Source organism: Lampetra planeri, chromosome 2, assembly GCF_965212315.1.
Source record: "Lampetra planeri chromosome 2, kcLamPlan1.2.h2, whole genome shotgun sequence".
Lineage (NCBI taxonomy): Eukaryota > Metazoa > Chordata > Hyperoartia > Petromyzontiformes > Petromyzontidae > Lampetra > Lampetra planeri.
Window position 1 is genome coordinate 20,303,845 of NC_136108.1, and position 19,692 is coordinate 20,323,536.

The 19,692-nt window shown below is 43.0% G+C and overlaps 1 protein-coding gene across 1 annotated transcript; it reads right to left on the reverse strand.

Annotated features, from left to right (window-relative positions):
* Positions 1-6,724: 6,724 nt before the first annotated feature.
* Positions 6,725-15,514, reverse strand: SLX9 (SLX9 ribosome biogenesis factor). Its single transcript, XM_078609892.1, has 6 exons — positions 15,289-15,514; positions 14,212-14,332; positions 11,502-11,564; positions 10,083-10,239; positions 8,830-8,889; positions 6,725-7,846 (listed from the first exon to the last, which is right to left on the reverse strand). The coding sequence occupies exons 1-6, from the start codon at positions 15,376-15,378 to the stop codon at positions 7,714-7,716; spliced, it is 624 nt and encodes a 207-aa protein (XP_078466018.1). The 5' UTR covers positions 15,379-15,514; the 3' UTR covers positions 6,725-7,713.
* Between the last annotated feature and the right edge of the window lie 4,178 nt (positions 15,515-19,692).

Below are 19,692 nucleotides of genomic sequence, written 5' to 3' on the forward strand. Positions count from 1 at the left end.
TAACAATGCAGAAACCTACTCAAAGCAAATCACACGCTTAAACATATTACAATATTACCAAACATAATAACCCTCAAAATATGTTTGGAGAAATTATTTTAAACATAAACCTAACAATGCAGAAACCTACTCAAAGCAAATCAGCGTAACCTGTTCAAATGGACATAATCTTACAGCCCTGTTCTCCAAGTGAAGCTCTTAACTTATCTCTTCTTGGCAAGGAATCAGGTCACACAAAGTAATCCCAGAACACGCCATATGGGGTCTCTTATCAAATCATTTCAGGCACCTTTTTTGGTCATCCCAATGTGATGGTATCACACCGCTGCATCCAATGAACACACCACTGCATCCAACAATCTGCCATCTTCTTTCCTAGAATCAGAAATCGTGTTTAAAGTGAGGTGAACATGTATAGTATATTGAAGGCGCCAAATATGTAACTGTTCATCCACTTGATTTGTAAAATATCACATTCACTCTTCTCTGCCTTCAGGGCTCAAATCATGTTTTCTGTTAACACTCTAAACTCTAAAGTACACAGGTGAACACATGCCTGCCTGTAATATCACACCGCAAGCAAGGGCAGTGCAGGATACAAAAGCATCACTCCCAACTCTTGCCCTGTACCACGTGTCCAATTATGTTGTGTGCAAGCGCCACACCATAAGCGGATATCCTCAAAAGCTGCCACGTATCCTTCTCACACGTGTCCACAGCGGAAACGACACCACTGTCTTTCTGAGCCTCCACAACTCACTGCAGCAACCTGGCACGCAACAACCTGGAGTTAACATAACACTCACTTAAAAACTGCCAAATGACGACAAATCACAAATACAATTGGTTACTAGACTAAATGTGGCACCGGTGAAATTCAAGCACTAAAGGGTGATGAAAATGGATCAAAGGGAGCTTGTTAAACGCTGCGTTGTTTCGCTATGTTGCCTAACTATATATACTACTAATATAGTGTATCTGAAAAACTGCAAAGGAGCCCAAACTTAACACATGTTCAAATATCTGCCGTCTTTTTGTTTTTACTAAATACAGCATTGCAGATTAGTGAATTCATCATCTTCAAAAGACCTTCTGAAATCCTCAGTGCCAAGGGTTTTTTTTCTCTCTCAAACTTCTGAAGTTCCGATTATCCGAAAAACATGCTAAACCCATAACTGGCATTTCTGTCACATGCGAATGAAACTGCTGGGCTTTCGTGTCCAGAAAGGCAGCGGCGATTCGTGAGCGTTGCCACCATCTACTGGCCTTCCTGTGTTGCTGCAGAAGTCAACGGCACACTCGTTTTGTACACAGTCCTCGTAGGAGGGTCATCTCAATGAAGTTACTACAATAACGCATCACTCACCCTCTGTAGACCTTTGAATTTTTTTGGTCTCAGGGACGGCCAGTCCATACAGGCGAACTAGCGCGCCAAGTGAAGTGGGGGGGACGTCCAAATTCAAGGAGAAAAATACAAATTAAAAAAATACAAAATAACGAAAATGTCATTATTGCAATTCCTGTGTGCGTACGGAGGGAATATTAATTATAATTAATTTATCAACATTTCTGAGAATGTATTGGTTGGACGGACGGACGGACAAACCGAATAATTATACCTCTGATGAAAAAAAATACGCTGAAAAAACATTTAACGGAAAATAGGGGCAAAATGTTACCCACTTTACCAAAAAACCTCAGCCCAGATATACACTTGGGGTGGGGGCGCTGATTGCATGGTTTGTCTTGGGCGCCAGCTGCTGGCGCTGCTTGTTCTATACGTCAGACGATTATAAACAGATTGCATGAAAGGTCTACTTGCACTTATCTATGCGTATACCAGTTATCGGCTCACACAATACTATACGCGTGTACTGCAATGGGACAGTGCTTTAAGCATTTTTTTAAATGTACATTTACAAAAATATGTTTTGTTCACACACACACAAGCACTTATAAAATGACTTGGTTAAGACGTTCCTGATGAAGATGTAGACCATACTCTTTGGTTCTTTCGGTAAAGTCACGTAGATAGAAAATTAATAGATCACGACGTTTCGATCTATTAATTTTCTACCTACGTGACTTTACCGAAAGAACCAAAGAGTATGGATTCCTGCAGTCACGAAAGCTTCAAATCAAGATGTAGACCAACACATGTACAGCAATACCACGTAAATCGTAAGGTTTATCTACAAATGCGTAACCTTAAACGTTAACATCATGAGTTTCAAGCGCTTTATAATCGTTCAATTTATGTCGTTGTAAGACGACACGAGAAATTTATAATCACGTGTGAAAGAGCACGTGGTTATGCAGGCAGTAGCTCATCAAACTTAAAAAAAGCATGCATGTAGATGTTTTTGCTGATAGAAAATTACCACATAAGCCACTTTGTTGCGCTATTATTTGTGGCCAGGTCGCTTCTGGGCAATACCTGGTAAGATACATTAAAGTTTCGTTTTATTTGCATATTTTCTAAAAGTGATATTTACCTTTCCAATACTTTTTGTAGTATTTGTTGTTACGTTCTGACCCTCCCCTACTGTAATCTGTTATAAAGAGCTTCATAGCTCATCACATTCCTCCAGTATATAAATACATATTCTGATTCTGAAACTCTACCAAGGGCCCCCAATAATCTGCATGGTTCCCCTTGGCTATTCGAGATTCATCCCCAAGGCTACTTACTCGACATTCGACTCACACACCAGCCAGTCATTCATTTTACACGGTAGGTTATAAACAACAGGGGGGAAACTCCAAACAACACGTGGTCCTTGAAGCAACACAAAACATGAACCAATAAAACACAAAAGGGTTGTGTACGCGTGTATTGAACTGCGCAATACTGCTACGAATGTCATCAAAGTACGGATTTAAAGTCAAAGCTGAAAGTATATACGGTACTAAAGTATATACTATATGTTGTCAAAATTAATGTGATAACATTATTAACCCAAAAAAACCTATTATGGAGTACTGGTAACTTCAAACATTTAAAATGAAAACTCAAAGCAGGTTCTTGTCACAACACTGTATTGGAATGGAATTATAACAAACAGTGGAATCACCTTATAGACTTGGCTCAGCAAAAAAATCTGGCATATCCTGGAATGAGCGAAATTCATCTTCGTATGGTGAAGAATGACTTCCATACTGCAAGTGAATAAATTAACTACCTCTGCACTGTGAAAAAGAGAAATCGGCTTCGCCAGCCAGAACCACGTCTGACTCCATTGGACGAGTTTGAGTGAGTGTGTGTGTAATCTAGAGAAGCTGGCACCAGCCTGGCGTAACTAAAAGATTTATGCAGACTTCAGCAGAGCAGCTTCCATAACAATGTGGGTGTTTTGTCTCGAGCTTCCAGTCTGGGAATTTAACTCCAACAGTATATAATAGATGGAAATGTGCAAGCGTGTGATCTTGAGCATATGAAAGAGAAAAGACAGCAATGGTGAGTATAATATTTCTTCTGGGTGCCACAAGTAATGCGTTAAAACTGTGAGCATATGGAAGATATCAGGAAAGTGACACTTTAGCTGGGTTCACATCTCCAGGTCAGTGCAAATGTTTCACTTTGGCCCATTGGGAGTCAGAAATGTAGTCTTACTTACTTAAGTGCGAAAAGGCTGCCATTTGCCCTTTAAATATTCTTAGAAAACAATCACGCAAAACGCAAGACGCTTAAAAAAAAGAGGCCTGCACTGCGCTGTGGTGCGATGCGAATTTTTTGTTTGCCATTTGCAAGAAATCCAGTGCTTGGAAAACATACGTGAGACAGGATAACAAACATCTCTACGGATAGGTCAAGTAGGTCAGCAAATTATATGCTGACTACAGCAAAGATCTGTGATCCAACGATCCGTGAATTCCTGTCGTTGGCCAGCTTTACTTGAAAAAAAAACCCATAAAAAAACACGGACATTTTACATACGTTTGATTCACTTGTGAGAAATATAATTATTTGAAATGGTGAATATTCTCCTGATGGAAAAGACCTCTATCCGCAGGCGTCAAAACATTTAAATGCAACAATTGTAAACTCCCCAGGCAGAATAAAACACGCAGCGTTGTCTTACAGAATGAAATATCATAGGATCTGGCCTGGCGTGCAATGGCATAATCACAATTGCAGGTGAGGAATAGAGTATTACCTCCAGTCGTACATATGACAGTAATGTTCCCCTAATGGGCATCAGGATCGATGTTGTTTAAACTTTACTGGCAATCCCAGGCTCAGCCTGGATCTGGTCGTGATATTCATCTCCGGCTGTGACCCTGATAAGCCAATTTGTAAACACGGTTAAGCTCCTCCTGTGCATTCACAGGATAATTTATTTTTACAAGTAATGTCTGTAAAGATGTAGCCTAGTACCCAATACCATTTCAGTCCAGTTTCTGTGGATGTCCAGTATTTGCACTAGTACAAAAACTGAATAGTTAAGATAATTAACAAAGATTAACCGTTTGTTTTTAATGAGACGTGCCATTGTGGAGGGCACGCAATTTCGCAATGACCGTCACACGTGTATACACAGTAATCTGGCTTTCTGATGTACAGCACGTGACTTTTGTGTATGTTGACATCCCATAATCACTTTACTGTAGTTGCTGTATTCTTACAACTCATTCTGTACAAATACGAGTTACAGAATGTCCAATGGTTGTCTGCAAAACGCTGTTGGTGTCGGTGTCAAGGAGAGTAAACCCTCTTCTATCCGCGACGGTTACGTTCTTAAAAACGCTCGCTAATGGAGAATTCGCGAATGCAGAAACCTTGTCGCAATGGGAAAAACGGGGTTACAGTCCTGTATGAGTGAACATGGTGGTGGTGGAGGGGTGGTAAATGTTGAATAACAATGACTACAATAAATAAAGCATAAAGCGCAATTCTTTTTTTTTTGTTTAACTTTGAAGATGATGATTTGATGAGATAGGTGGTGGTGAAAATGCATGACTCCTTACGAGATGCAGGTGTTTGATAACGCAGCTATCATTTTAGAACTCTGGGCAGCGTTATTTTAAGACTTCGCAGTCGACTCGTATATACCAAAATGTCGGCCGAGCGCAGACACACTCTCACCACTATCTAGCCGGTAGACGGATACATTTCCGACGTGAATACGGCATCATGTCCAACTTCTGTGAGCTTCTCCAGTTCCTTAAGAAGCCCCCAGCACGTGGAGTGATGACAGGTCAGACTTCGTGCCGAACAAAACGCGCTACAATCCGAACGCACACGCCAGAGCCGTACAGGAACAACCGCGCACACCTTTGCAGTCGGTGTGAAAATTGTCGTTCCAAATGGGGAAAAAAACGCCAAAAATGTGTCCTCATTATTAAAGGCAATTGTTTCAGACACTGCGAGGTTGTTATGATGCTGCAATGGGAAGACTGTTTTCACAGCTTGGTGCTTTATCAACAAAAATGGGCGCAGTGTCTATATCCTGGATCGTGCTGCCGAAGCAAACGTTATCCGAGGCAAATGTTTTGCACCGTTCTAAATCCCACTCGATACATCTTCATTTTTAAATCCAACGTCACTTCGAACTTGAAACGCACATTCACCACGCGGCGCTCAGAAGCGCCGGGGAACCAGATAAGCCGGAAGGCGACAACCGGGGCAGCGTGCTGGAGCTACCAACACCTTTCCGAGCTCTGTGGTCCTCTACGTAATCATGTTTCTGGCCAATTAACGAGTGTTTATACTGGTAGGAACCTCCTGGTTACACCAGCCCACAGGGGATTATTGTGTCCGTCCGTCGTGCAGGGAGGGGCTGGGTGGGGAGGGAGGGGCTTGGTGGGGAAGGGAGGGTGGGGAGGGGCTGGGTGGGGAGGGTGGGGCTGGGTGGGGAGGGGCTTGGTAGGGAGGGTGGGGAAGGGCTGGGTGGGGAGGGGCTGGGTGGGGAGGGTGGGGGGTGGGGCTGGGTGGGGAGGGGCTGGTCACCCCGTGGTGCCCTTATAAAACTCAACGTTTAATCTACTCACGCCGGCTTGTGCCCGCCCTCAGTCGGCCATATTTGCGGAATACACCACGCCGCCGTTGACCCTGGCCATTGACCGAGCAACCCAACGTTCCTACCAGCTCCCTCCGCAGGAATGTGTTACGCGTGGGAGGAAACCGGGGCGCCCGGAGATAATTCACGCATGTGAGGGGGCAACACTCTATCCCATACAAAAAAAAACTTCTTTCACATCGTACGTAGCTAACCGTGCTAATCAGAGGTGGGGGGGGAGAACAAAACACAAAATGCATTAGCGCTTTCAATCTAGATTTAGAACTGCATAGCTCCATTGGCTTCCTAATATCGGAATGACATTCCAGACGGCCGCAGCAGCGCATATGAAAGCGCGCGATGCAGTGACCGTCTTTGTCCGATGGCTAGCTAAAATGTTCTGCGAGGATGAACGGAGTTCACGTGATGGTGGATGCTCCTTGACGAGATCAGAAAGGCATTTGCTGTACTGCCTTCTCCTGGCGAGCCAGGGTATGGCACCTCGAAACCCACGAGGGGGGGGGGGGTCTGATAAAACAGGTGATCCACCAACCCTTGCCTCCGGTTTTGGATTACAGGCGTGCGCCGCCGCCACCACCCAACGGAAGATGCAGCAGACCTCTTCAGTTAAAAAAGAAAAACTAGGCGGGCCATTGATCTACTTGGAAATTGCACTTGCCTCGCCAATTACAGCTAATGCACCATCACGAAAATATTGAGCCTCATCAGCATGCAAGCACATTTCATTTTAACGCGTGGGTTGGGTACATTACCTTAACAATCGTGTACATTATATAATGAGTAACACGTCTCCTATGTAGTGGCGCAAATTGTACAATACATTTCATAAAATAAAACAAATGTAGCATACAATGCAATGAGCAACGTTGATTCCAACACATTGATGTTGCCAGATAACCGAAGGCATAAAAACGTAATCTAGTATTACTCCAAGTTTAGTCTCATCAGATGACAACATGAAACACTTTGACTAATTTTAATTTGAAGTAAAATCGAAATAAAAAGGGAAATACCTCCTCCTGGCTGTACAATCCAACTACACCGACCTTCTGTTATGGTCCAGACACGAGTCCTTCCTTTTCGCCTATCTGTAACTCTATTTCCACTGCGTTGCAGCTCTAGAGTGCCTTTATTATTCATAGGCCAAAATGTTATCCTTCTTTGCTTGAATCCCCCGATGGATTTGTGAGCAACCTTGGGCCATGCAACCAGGCAAGATGGCAGGGTAAGGGAGTCGAGAAAGCATCGGGCCTCATGGCCTGGAATGTAGTGACATAAGGCGGGTTGAAATTTACGATAATGGCTCGGTAATGTGCAACTATGTTGCCAAAGAGAAGTGTTTCAGCATGGGCTGTTGCACCACAATGGAAGCAACGTTGTATGCAAAAATGAGGTGGTTAACATTCCAGCTTGACAAACAGAGAGCGTTTGACATTTGCGTATCAGTATTTAATAACAATTGTCACTTCAGCTGTACACAACAACAGATGTCCAAAGATACAATCACCTTCTGAAATAGACATTAAGTTCTACAGCTGCATTATTTGGAGAGCCATTGCCAAACAAAGAATGGACTGGGCCATCCTCCACGGCTACGTTTACATTAACTCCACAGCAAGTACGATTTATTTTGGAAGCAGAGGTTTGCAAATCGTCAAGCTGCGTTAAAATGTAACGGGCGTTCACACACGCATCAGGACTGCTGCATGTGCTCCAGATCTTCTTGCTTCATCTTGTTCCGCAGGTGTTCACTAATTGCTGCTAAAGGATCAGCCTTAAAAGCTGGGTGACTCAGCACCTGGGCATGGCGTGACAGTTCATCTTCCCTGGTGGAATCACAAAAAGTAGAAGGGAAAGGTAAACGGCAAGACTCGAAACAATGATACACAACTGCTGGTGGCCAAAAAGAAAATTGTGACCGTTGTATAATCACAGGAAGTCTAACGAGCACGCTTGAACCGGACTTGACCCAAGATAGCCACCCCTATAACATGGCATCTACCCATGAAGTAACAGTCTTATAATAATAGTGCTTGTAGTGGCATGAATCAGTTACAGTATTAACTACTATAATGAGCCAAGAATGTCTGTGTGTCCCGCACGTGACGTCACTCCACGTCGGCCAGCCCCCCTCATTAATAATCATGAACAGGTGATGTCCTCCACATGGACCCCCCCTCATTAATAATCATGAGCGGGTGACGTGACTCCACATGTAGCACCCCCCCCCCCCCCATTAATAATAATGAAGAGGTAACGTCTTCCAAATGAACACCCCCATTCATAATAATTAGCGGTGACGTCACTCAATATGGGGGGCTGAGGGGCCTCCTCCCCCCTCCTCAGCGTCAACTTACAACCCTCACTACCGGCAGAACCCTCACGTCACGTAACGCTATTGAGACATAAGTAAAAAAGGATGTCCTGATGAACAAGGCATTATAATCTTTAAATTAAATAAGTCTGTCACCGTGCCCTTACAAATTTCACACGCATTAATGCAATTAATATATCACGTCGCGGTCTGCTTTTCGCTTGCAAGTTTTAGAATGACTGAAATACACCCGTCCTTGGACGGGCAAAAGGCTAGTATTTAAGACTTTCCCTCAAAACTACAATATTTTATGGAGTCCTCTTGGCCATATTTCTTCCATATCAAATGGTAGATAAAGGAGATAGTATTGTTTGGGAGCTTATTTTAATAAATTTGAGTGCCGTTGCAGAATTACACTGAGTAATGATTTCCACTGCTGTGGATTATTTATATGTTTAGGCTTTAACTTAGGCAGTGTGGTGTTAGCATACTTACAACATCTTCTTTCGCTTGCTTTTTGTTATCTTGCTTGGATTACTTCTTTGGAGTGTGTCACTAGCAATGGCGGGAAAAAATTAAGAGTTACTATCACAATCAGAATCTTCGGAAATTTATATCAGCCAAATACTCTAAACGCAGGTTTCTAAATGTGGAGGGGAAACCGGAGGAATCTGAAGAAAAATCCACACGACCACGGGACGAACATGCAAACTCTAAATAAACAGGTGTCAGGGTCGGGATTGAACCCACAACCTCCTGTATACCAGGCGAGATAGTTAACATCTAGCCACTGTGGCGCCCAATAATGAACAAAAAAAAGTTAAACTTGTATCGTGCCATGCAGGGTCCGCTCCCCCGCACAGAGAGAGGACGACTCATGGGCGCAGGGAACCACAGAGGATCTGGGCAGGCTGAGAGCTGGTGCCAAATCTCCCCCCACCCATCGCCCCCCCCCCCCACCAAGTTCGACAATGCAGGTTCCACTGAACCGGAATGCTAAAATTTGTATTTTTGTAAGTCGTGGAAATAAATATTTAAAATTATATCCTGAAAATATTAACTTTTTAATAAAACCTTTTTAATCGCTTTTTAATAAAACTGCACACAATTGACAAACCATGTCTATTCGAAGACTATCAATGATATTTGTACAAATTATGCAGTTATTAGTTACAACTGAAAGAATAACCATTGTACATTGTGGCAAATCTCACAAACACACGAACAAAATATATCATTTACAGCCCCTTTGTCAGCCCACAGCAGGATAAAGGCCTCCCTATACCGTGTTGGCTGTGCGGGCTGTTTGACCATACTTCCCCACATTGGACAATCAGGGTTGGTGAAGAGGGGGCAGAGATTGGAAGAATCAGTTCGGATATCACGTGCCACAGATGTTAGCTGTGGACAGGAATAGGTCGCTGGGTTCATAGGGCAGTGCAGCAGCAACAACTATGCCACCGTTTTTTTTCGTCAAACCATACTATTTACATTACTTGAAATAGCTGTTCATTTGTTACAATGATTCACAAACAATATGAACGAAAAGCTTTCTTTGAAAAAATTTGTTTACAACTATAGTAGTATTATATATTTTTTTTATCCAATACCATCCATCTATATTTAGCCATTTTTCCTTTTGTAATATCAGGCAACTCTTCCATAGATCGGTTATGTGCAAAACATGGCTGAAGTGCAAAATAAAGTGAAGTATATACTAACAAATCACCAATTCCCCAACACCATACCTTGTGCATTTGCTTGTATTTTGTGCAATGGTGGCACTCAGCTGGTCAAGTTCTGGCAGGGCATTTGCCAGTGTGTGCATGTCTCCCACCACGGCCGTTTTGCTGCGCTTAATCCTCTCAAGCTGCTTCTGCCGGGCAATTTTTATCGCCTCAATTTCTGAATGCAAACGATGGGAGGGGATGGGAGGGATGGGAGGGGATGGGAGAGATGGGAGAGCATGTGAATGGGTTGACACCAAAAAAAACCTTCAGCTACATAAATTGCATAAATGTAAGACAATTAGCTATTGCTACCTGGGACATGAATATACGTTCTAAAATGTGGACTGAAATTATGACCATTATCATTCATAACAATTACATGATAACGGAGTGATCCAAAGTAATTTTAAGTAACGCATTTACCATATTAGTTATACAATGACCTGCAATACTTGCACCGCAAAGCCTTATTACAGACAAGAGAGATATAAAGATGGGGTTAAATTAAGCTGCTTTAAAAAGCAGGTACACACATGTAATACATTTAAAATATCTATTTACGGATAAAAGCAATTTTCAAAACCAGTGGATCACAGGAAGCAGGTCCAACAGTGCAATTGACCAGTTACAACTGTGGCCATTTCAAACAAACTGATTAACGGATGACTGGGTCTTGAAAATAACTATAATTCACAGCTAAGAGAGGCATCTCACTGCATGTCTATTTTGGCATAAGCTGTGTTTTTTTGGAAGCCCATACACCCATCAAAAACTTGAAACAATTTTGGTAGATTGATTCGAAATACTGTAGGCCGCAGTTGAGTGACGATGGCTGTGTGTGCAAGTATGTATGTATGTATGCGGTGTCAAGATTGGCCTCTGTGGAGGAGCCATGTGAAGGACGCTGCTGGACAGTTGGAGGCAGCCCCGCTTCAACAACAACGGACAGCAGAGTGACGCTCACAACAACGAGCGGAGCGCCAGGTGGCTAAAATCCAGCAAGTTGGCAAAGTAGGGGGCCACAGCTGATGCATCTGCCAGTCAGCCAATGCATGGCACCTGGGTCTGTCCCGTGACCTCCTGTCAGCGAGCCTTCGACACTTCACGTGGCCTCAAGGTGCACCTGGCCTGGCACAGGCGCCTTGGTGACGTCACCGCCGCTTAGTGGCGAGTGGTGGGTGTTTTTGTTGTGCGTATGTTGACCTTCTTTCACAGCATATGTGGCCAATCGTGCTATAATCGGAGGTGCAAGGGGGCAACCAGAGACAGAGCATCTCAATGAAGGCTATCTGACCATCGCAAAATACAATCTTCGTGAACTCCCTTATCAAGAGAATATTCGCCTCCCTGTGATACTGTTACACAATTTTAACGAAGCCTTCCTTTCCGTCACCGTTGACTGAAGGAGCAATGAACAAAAATGCAACATGATCTTACTTTCTAAAAATCTATCATGTCTCATTTTCCTCTTGTCCTTCTTGGAAATCTGAAGCTTTTCACCTGAAACAGATGACATCATATAACGAAGCACAAAGGTCAACTGCTTACGTAATTTAATACAATCATCATATGCACAATTACACAAACCCCCCAAAACACATGTGCGCGTTTTATATAGTATATCCAGATTAATTTGAAATGTCTTACACGGAATTACATATGTTATGTGACATATATTATAAGCACTTAACAAAAAACCCTCCAAAGTCACACTTTTATTAGATTTTTTTAATGTTTGAAATATAAATCCCGTAGTAATACAGTAATAAGAAATCTCCACAGTGACATGTCATTTAAATCTGATTTTATGAATAGGTTATTAAAATTCATTGATTCGATTAAGTTGTGCAACATTTCACTTCATCCTAATTTCTGCTGTTGAACTCAATTTAAAGTGTTCACACAGTCTTCCCATACATGAGTGTCGCAAGTATATTGTCACAATTTTACAGCACTTTTCAAGGTGACAAATACGCTCAACCACGTATTAAAAACGCTAATAAACATAAAATAACAAATCATCAAAGTTGTGAAGATTAACTTGAAGCCAACATCTCGGGAAAGTGCCACTCTCTCCATGCAATTTCACAAATACAATACTAAACTGATCACAGCTATGTTTTAGGTTAACTGAATGAGTTTGCCTTATTTCTCCACACGACTGGCAGGTAGGATACCAACATTGAAACATTACACGTGGTGCATTGCTTTCCCAAGCAATGTAACATCAAGGTCTATAAAATGACAATTAAGCGATAAAAAAACATTAACCATAACATGCTATCAACAATGCAAGAACATTGTCATGAATATGCATGCAATGGCACACATCAGCATGGGAAAGCTTACTCCAGGTTTAGCTATATGTCTTATCTTTATCTGGACTACAATGATAATTTGTATCGTGCATGGTGTGCGACTAATATATTGCAAGTTAAATGTGGACTATGTATCATGACAACTCTGCAGAGGTGTGCAAATATAAATGTGATGGGTCTACTCTCTGTTTGGTTCTGAAACAGATTACATCTGATTTATGCAACAAAAAGGAATTGGATTGGAAGATTGCATCAATCCTGCATGGACCAAAATGTGACCCAAAAAACACGAGGTCATGTCCTGAACATCAGATCATATTTGTTTCATTTTCGAGCTGGTACAATATAAAATAGTTGCAGGAGATGCAATTTGATTCACTAATTATTTTAAAATTGTGGTGTAACGCTCAAATGTTTGCACTTTTGAGATCTAGTAAACTGTATTATGAATGTACATACTTATGTACTGTACAGGAAATCCTCCAGTGGGTCGAGCTAGCAATCACAAAAAACTGCATTGTCCAATGGTGTCAAGGTGGCCTTCACACCAATTTCAAAATGACTTTGCACTCCTCTCCCCAGTTGCAAGTGCTAAGTGAAAGCTGTTCCACAGTCAGCACCGAAGACGACCCTGACACTCCAATTGCACGTTTCTCTGGACGTATGCCGAGCAATGACAACCCGCTAATGAAAATACACTTCGAGTCAGAGGTCATCGTGCCTTTAGAAGTAGGAGCACTCCTACAGACACGTAATTGTCACCCAATTATGGTTTGCTATGGCTTAAACACACAACCGTTGCTGTTTAAGTAGGCATTACGTGTCAAAATCCGATGCAAAATTATTGTTTACACTGCATACCATTGTGGGTATATGCTTTATATATTATTTGGGTACAGCGGAGGTGCACTAGTTCGCAGGCCCAAATTCAATTTCCAGCCACTGTTAACATCAGTGGAGAGTGATATCTGAACTGGCACTGGGCACCCCGCCCTCGCTACCAAACCGCAACTCACTCGTGACGTGAAATACCGTGTGGTCAAACAACACCCATGACCAACGGTTTGGGGAGGCCTTCATCCAGCAGTGCACTGATGATGCCTGATATTAACCATATAATCTCTACACAGCTAGCACCACGTGGCCACGGGGCATTATGGCCTTGTAAAGCTCACAATTTAAAGTTTACTATGGTAGTTCCTTGTCACGGGGTCAAATCAGGTCATCATCCCTCGAGGATCAACAAAACAAGCAACACTTTATGGGGTGTGCAATCGTTTGATAAATGAACAGGAGCAATGTGCAATTGTGATCACTAGATCAGAACCACCAAGGTGGAGCACTGACCCAAACTCATTTGCGTGTTAACAATCTTGTATTTGACTTTCTATAATATATACTGTATACTGGACTGAATAAGGGTTTCCTCCCACGCCATTGAAAAATCAACCCCGAGCAAAAAGTCCCACGAATTGTCACACAATGACCAAATGTGGAACAGGGCATGCCAGCCACGTGACCATAAACCCATTTATTTGGTCACTAGACCACCACTAAATGTCAGAATGTTATTTATACTGGAGGAATCCCATGAGCTATTAAGCTCTTTTTAACAGAGGTCCAGTAATGTAAAATGGCAGAGGGCTGCAACTCATAAATGTGATACGGTAAGATATCAACCCATATATTAAGACTTTACCGTAATTCAAGTCGGTAAAAGATCAAATAAGAGTTGGAAAATGAGAAGATGCCATTTTGCTTAACTTAGGTCTTGCAAACATCGTTGAGAACATCGCTAACAGAACAATAAGGCAACTGCGGTCACGGACCCGTTCTGCTGGAGACAACGCTCTTGCTGTCATCTTTGGTATCTTGCTGCTTGCTGCCATCATCTGTGTCAGTCACCGAGAAGAGCGAGCTAATCTGGGCCAGCACCGACACAGGCGTCAGCTGAACACACGGGAACACAGTAGCATTGTATTATTATTGAACTTCTTTCGCACCGTACGTCGCCATCCGTGCTAATCGGATGTATTAAAGACACACACGCACACTGTTCAAGTATTGTCTTGTCCATAAGATGTTTTTGGGGGGGGCGATTAGATTGCGTAAATATAAATGTTGTCGTTAAACCCGCCACCACCCGACACAGCCAATTAGTAAGGTTTGTCACGTAAACGGAGCATGTTAATGCATTCACTTTATCGCCCCTGGACGGATGATGGGTTGAATTTAGGCCACTCGCGATCACCTCGCGAGTCTCGCGCTCCGATGTTTAAACCATTGACAAGAGAGTACTCTACAGTGATAGATTTCAGAGCGCATTTATCAACAAATGTACTTTCTCGTCGACACCGCCCTCCCCCTCCTTCAGGACGTGGAGAAAATATAGCGTCATAGGTCATCGGATTCTCCAGGGTAAGTACAGATTCTGATTCGAGAACCCGCACTGGGAGCAGCGTTCGTTACGTCTGGCCAAATAACTCCCACATGACCAAGATGTGGGAAGATGTATTTTGTTGACATACATTTCCACGCGATAAGCCACTTCGTTGAGCTATGATTTGTGGCCAAGTCGCTTCTGATAATTAAGAAAATATAGCTCAGTGGGCTTTACCTGGCAAGACGAAAATAAATGTTTGTTTAGATTTGTTTTTACCTTTCCCCCATCGTGTTGTTGCATTGATTGTTGCTGTAACGTTCTGAACCCACCTCTACAGGGCATCTGCGGATTCCCCCAGCATAAACAAAGACTCCGATTCTGGAAGGGCCACCCCCTCCAGCAGTGGATTATCTCAAGGGCTGTTACATAGGCCCACGCTATAAGGGGGAGATTGTTGGTGGTGGTAGTAACAGCAACATCATGGTTACTTGCGCGATGGCGGTGCGTGTCGTGGCTGCTGTACCGATGAGTCTTCGTCACCGCCGCCGCCACCACCGCCATCCTTTCCGGCCGCCCGGTGGAACTTCTGCCGCGCCCTTTTCACTTTGCCCATCGCCGCAGACGAGTGTCGACAGCCGCCGCCACTCGCCGTTCACCGCCGGGGGATCCTTGACGAGCTCCGAAACTCACGAAGCACGCCCGGCCTCGCGAAACACGTGGCGCGCATGGGGCCCCGGAACGCGCATAGTAAGGGGCGGGGAGTGGTTCCGGTGCCATGTCAGAGGTTTTTTTGTTTGTAAATTAATCTCCTCCAGTCTAATCAATCGGAATCTTTTTACTGGTAGGAACCTTGTTACACCACCCCACAGGGGATTATTATGATTTATTATTTTATTTCTATTATTTTATTTCTATAATTTTTTCTTTACGTGACTTTACCGAAAAAAACCTAAGTATGATTATTATCTTCTTGGTTCTTTCGGTAAAGTCACGTAAAATAAAATAATTATCACGACGTATCGGCCACAACGCAAGCAGCCGTCTTCAGGCGAAGAATTTCTTCGCCTGAAGACGGCTGCTTGCCTGAAGACGGCTGCTTGCGTTGTGGCCGAAACGTCGTGAGAATTATTTTATTTTATTATGTTTTATTTTTATTATTTTATTACTTCCCTTCTACGTGACTTTACCGAAAGAACCAAGAAGATGAATCCCTGCAGTCACGAAAGCTTTAAATCGAAATATGATTATTATGTCCATCCGTCCGTCGTGCAGGGAGGGGAGGGGCTGGGTGGGGAGGGTGGGACTGGGCGAGGAGGGGAGGGTGGGGAGGGGCTGGGTGGTGGGCTATACTCAACGTTTAACCTACTCACGCCGGCTTGTGCCCGCCCTCACAGTCGGCCATATTTGCGGAATACACCACGCCGCCGTTGACCCTGGCCATTGACTGAGCAACCGAACGTTCCTACCAGCTCCCTCCGCAGGAATGTGTTTTGTACTTTGAGAAATCCGATGAGCTATGAAGCTCGTTACAGCAAACAAACGATACAAAACGCAATAGGAGTGCAAAGTATAGGACGGGTAAACACATCACTTAAACAGGATATGCTGATAAAAACTAAACTATATTTTATCTTACCACGTCAAAATATTTATTTATAGTGGAGAAATCCGATGAGCTATTAAGCTCTTTTTCACGAATGTTCAGTAGGGGAGGGTCAGTACGTAACAAACAATTCAAAAAAGTATAGGAAAGGTAAACACATCACTTAAAAAAATATACAAATAAAACTAAACTTATATCTTACCAATTAAAGCCCATTGAGTTATTAACTTCTTTTTCAGAAACAACCTGGCCACACATGATAGTGCAACAAAGTGGCTCATGTGGAAATCTATAGCAGCAAAATACTAGAAATACATGAGGTTTATTTACATGTTTAGGTTGTATTCATAGAAGACTTCTCAACAGTCGGTGGGTGGTGACTGGACGCTACCGCTGCAAATTGTTTAGACCAGAAGGAGGCAGTGACTGTACCGGTCGGGTCATTAGTTACAATCCATTCATAGATACCCCACAATTCTGTTTGTGCTCGTCATGGCAATATGGTTCACGAGCTAAATGTCAATGTCGAGGTCTGCTGGCCACGAGGAGACGGCTTCGGGAGATATTTCGTGTGGTTTTTCCATTTATCCTCCTCCGTTGAAGCACCGACTACATAGGTGTTCTATCTGGTCCATAGTCTTGGTTTTATGGCCATATTTGCACTGCTGTGGCCTCGCTTTACCTGATTTTTAAAAAATACCACTTGTTGGGAAGTCAACGGTTGTGATCTGACCCCTAGAATGGGAAAGTTAAATTTTGACCACTGACTAAGGGTGCTCAACATAATCTCAGAATCTGTATTCATTCTGGAGTAATCCTAGGATGAATCCACTCTGTTGTTTGTTTAGAGCCGGTTAATGGAAAAAAAATTCTACAACTGGCCAATGGCTTTGAACACAAGACCTAGATACGACTCCTGCTAGGGTTATATCGTTGGCTGTCATCAGCATTGACATTCAACGACACACACACCAAAAGGTGTTTGAGCCTATTCTATCACACACACACGCAAGGCAAATATGAGATCAGCAGCATGCCTGGCCATGTTCATCTCGGATATGCTGATCTTGAAAAATGTATACGGTAGAGAGGTACACACATGTCTAAAGACGACTGTGTAAGAGCCATAAGACAGAAAGTGAATGTATTATTTATGTGTATACATTTGATGTACATCTGTCACATTTGTTGAAGATTGGGCATACTTGACTTGGAATATTACAACTTTGTTTAGTATCCCCCTTGGTTAAACGCTCCGTTGGTTGAACCCATGACGTCACTTCCGGTCTGGCAGTATAAAATGTAAGCCAGGAGTAAAACTCGATGGAGTGAGTGAACAGTCTTTGACCGTGTGATAACGTGATAAAGTAAAAGACGACACAACGTTGGAAATATTTTGTGCTCCTAAGAAATAAAGAAACTGTTTTTTTTTTATTTAAGACACGTCAAACACGCGTCAGACTTATTGCTCCATTTAAGTTAAGGCGTAGCTTATTTGGGGCCGTCCATAAATTACGTCATGCACCTGGGGGGGAGGGGGGTCAGACATTTGTGACGATGTGTGACAAGGGGGGGAGGGGGGGTTGAGAAATGTGACGTCACATCAAAATGCGAAACTTTAAATAAACAACACGTTCTACCTAATTAGAATTGTGAAAAAAAAGATAAATTTTCATTATCAACTTTTTGATTATTTTAATTTATTAAGCTCACTATTTATAGTATAGATTATATTATGTTAAACATTAAAACCGGAAGTCAAACTACGTCAGTATTTTTATAGAAAATAATACCTCGTCAGGAAGAGGAAGTGCAAATACAATTTTAATGCAGTCGTTATATTTAAAACGCTTCATAGTTTCGAATAAGAATTTTTAAAGCGTAAGTACTATTATTCCTGTCATATCAATCGACAGAATTTTAAATCACATTTTATTAAATATACATTTATAATTTCAGTATTACATTTTTATTATGTTAGGATAACATTTATAATAATATAGAGAGAAAAGTTTTTGGGTACAAAGATCTCAAACAGCCATTTTTGAGCATGGAGGGATAATTAATAATGGAGTACCTACTAAATATATGTAATGAACCCAGAAAATGGCGTCATGCTTCTTTTTGCCATTGTACTGCTATGAACCATGAGTGACTGAATTTAACCATTTATGATCTTTTAATTTTAACTATGGAGTCCCCATATGTCTTTACAATCAGTAGAAGTGGGCTCTACCTTCGTCTTTGGCTGAAGCGCAGTTCATCTCTTGAAGGGCAGCGTCATATGTCAACGGTCCCTGTGAAACTCATTAGAGCACCATGCCAAACATATCGACGGTTTGTTTTGGTAGGCAACAATAAGGCACTTTGAAGAGTTGACGTCCATGCTAGGACCGAACGATGTGTGCTTTGTGAGTCAAGACGACAAAGCTCATGTTACAATAGGGTTGACCGTTGCTAACAAGCAAAGTCCATTGCGGATGCACGTCAAGTACAGAGTCTGTCTACCTGACCATGACTGGGTTGTGGCCGCAGGACACAAGCTAATTCCTTCGGTCTATGCCGTAATCCAAATTCAGTCTCATGGTCTAGGAAACCGAGAAGCTGTTGGTCATACTGGAAGGAAACCTCCTGGTTACACCAGCCCACAGGGGATTATTGTGTCCGTCCATCCGTCGTGCATCCAAAAATGGGACGGGTGGGGCTGGGTGGAGAGGGGAGGGTGGAGAGGGGCTGGGTGGGGAGGGGAGGGTGGGGAGGGGCTGGGTGGGGAGGGTGGGGCTGGGTAGGGTTGGGAGGGGTGGGGCTGGGTGGGGAGGGGCTGGTCACCCCGTGGTGCCCTTATAAAACTCAACGTTTAACCTACTCACGCCGGCTTGTGCCCGCCCTCACAGTCGGCCATATTTGCGGAATACACCACGCCGCCTTTGACCCTGGCCATTGACCGAGCAACCCAGCGTTCCTACCAGCTCCCTCCCCAAGAATGTGTTTTGGGACCGACCTACATAGCAATCAGATCTGGAAAACACTCGTCATCAACATCATTCAGCCATGGATTTGATTTCGAAAAATTGCTCACTCTCGAGCAGTTTTACGTCATTACAAGGAGTGGTCTTGATCGATTGGTCAAACCAATTTTAGTGTCGACAGTTGATGGTGGCCCGGACGAGAACCCGAGATACCAAAAAGTGAGGTTGCAGTCCACCACTTTCTCAAGCACGATTTCGACACTTTATTCCTCGCTACCAACGCTCCAGGAAGAAACGCATTTAATAGGGTCGAGAGAAAAGTGGCGCCACTCAGTAAGGAACTTACTGGATTGAT

Bases quoted from the DNA above. Each gene is read 5' to 3' on its own strand.
- SLX9 (XM_078609892.1), bottom strand. From the start codon at position 15,378: ATGGGCAAAGTGAAAAGGGCGCGGCAGAAGTTCCACCGGGCGGCCGGA. The intron at 14,333-15,288 runs GTACAGCAGCCA...CCGTGTGTTCAG, and splicing joins GCGGTGACGAAGACTCATCG to CTGACGCCTGTGTCGGTGCT. The intron at 11,565-14,211 runs GTCCGTGACCGC...CATCTGTTTCAG, and splicing joins CGTTGTCTCCAGCAGAACGG to GTGAAAAGCTTCAGATTTCC.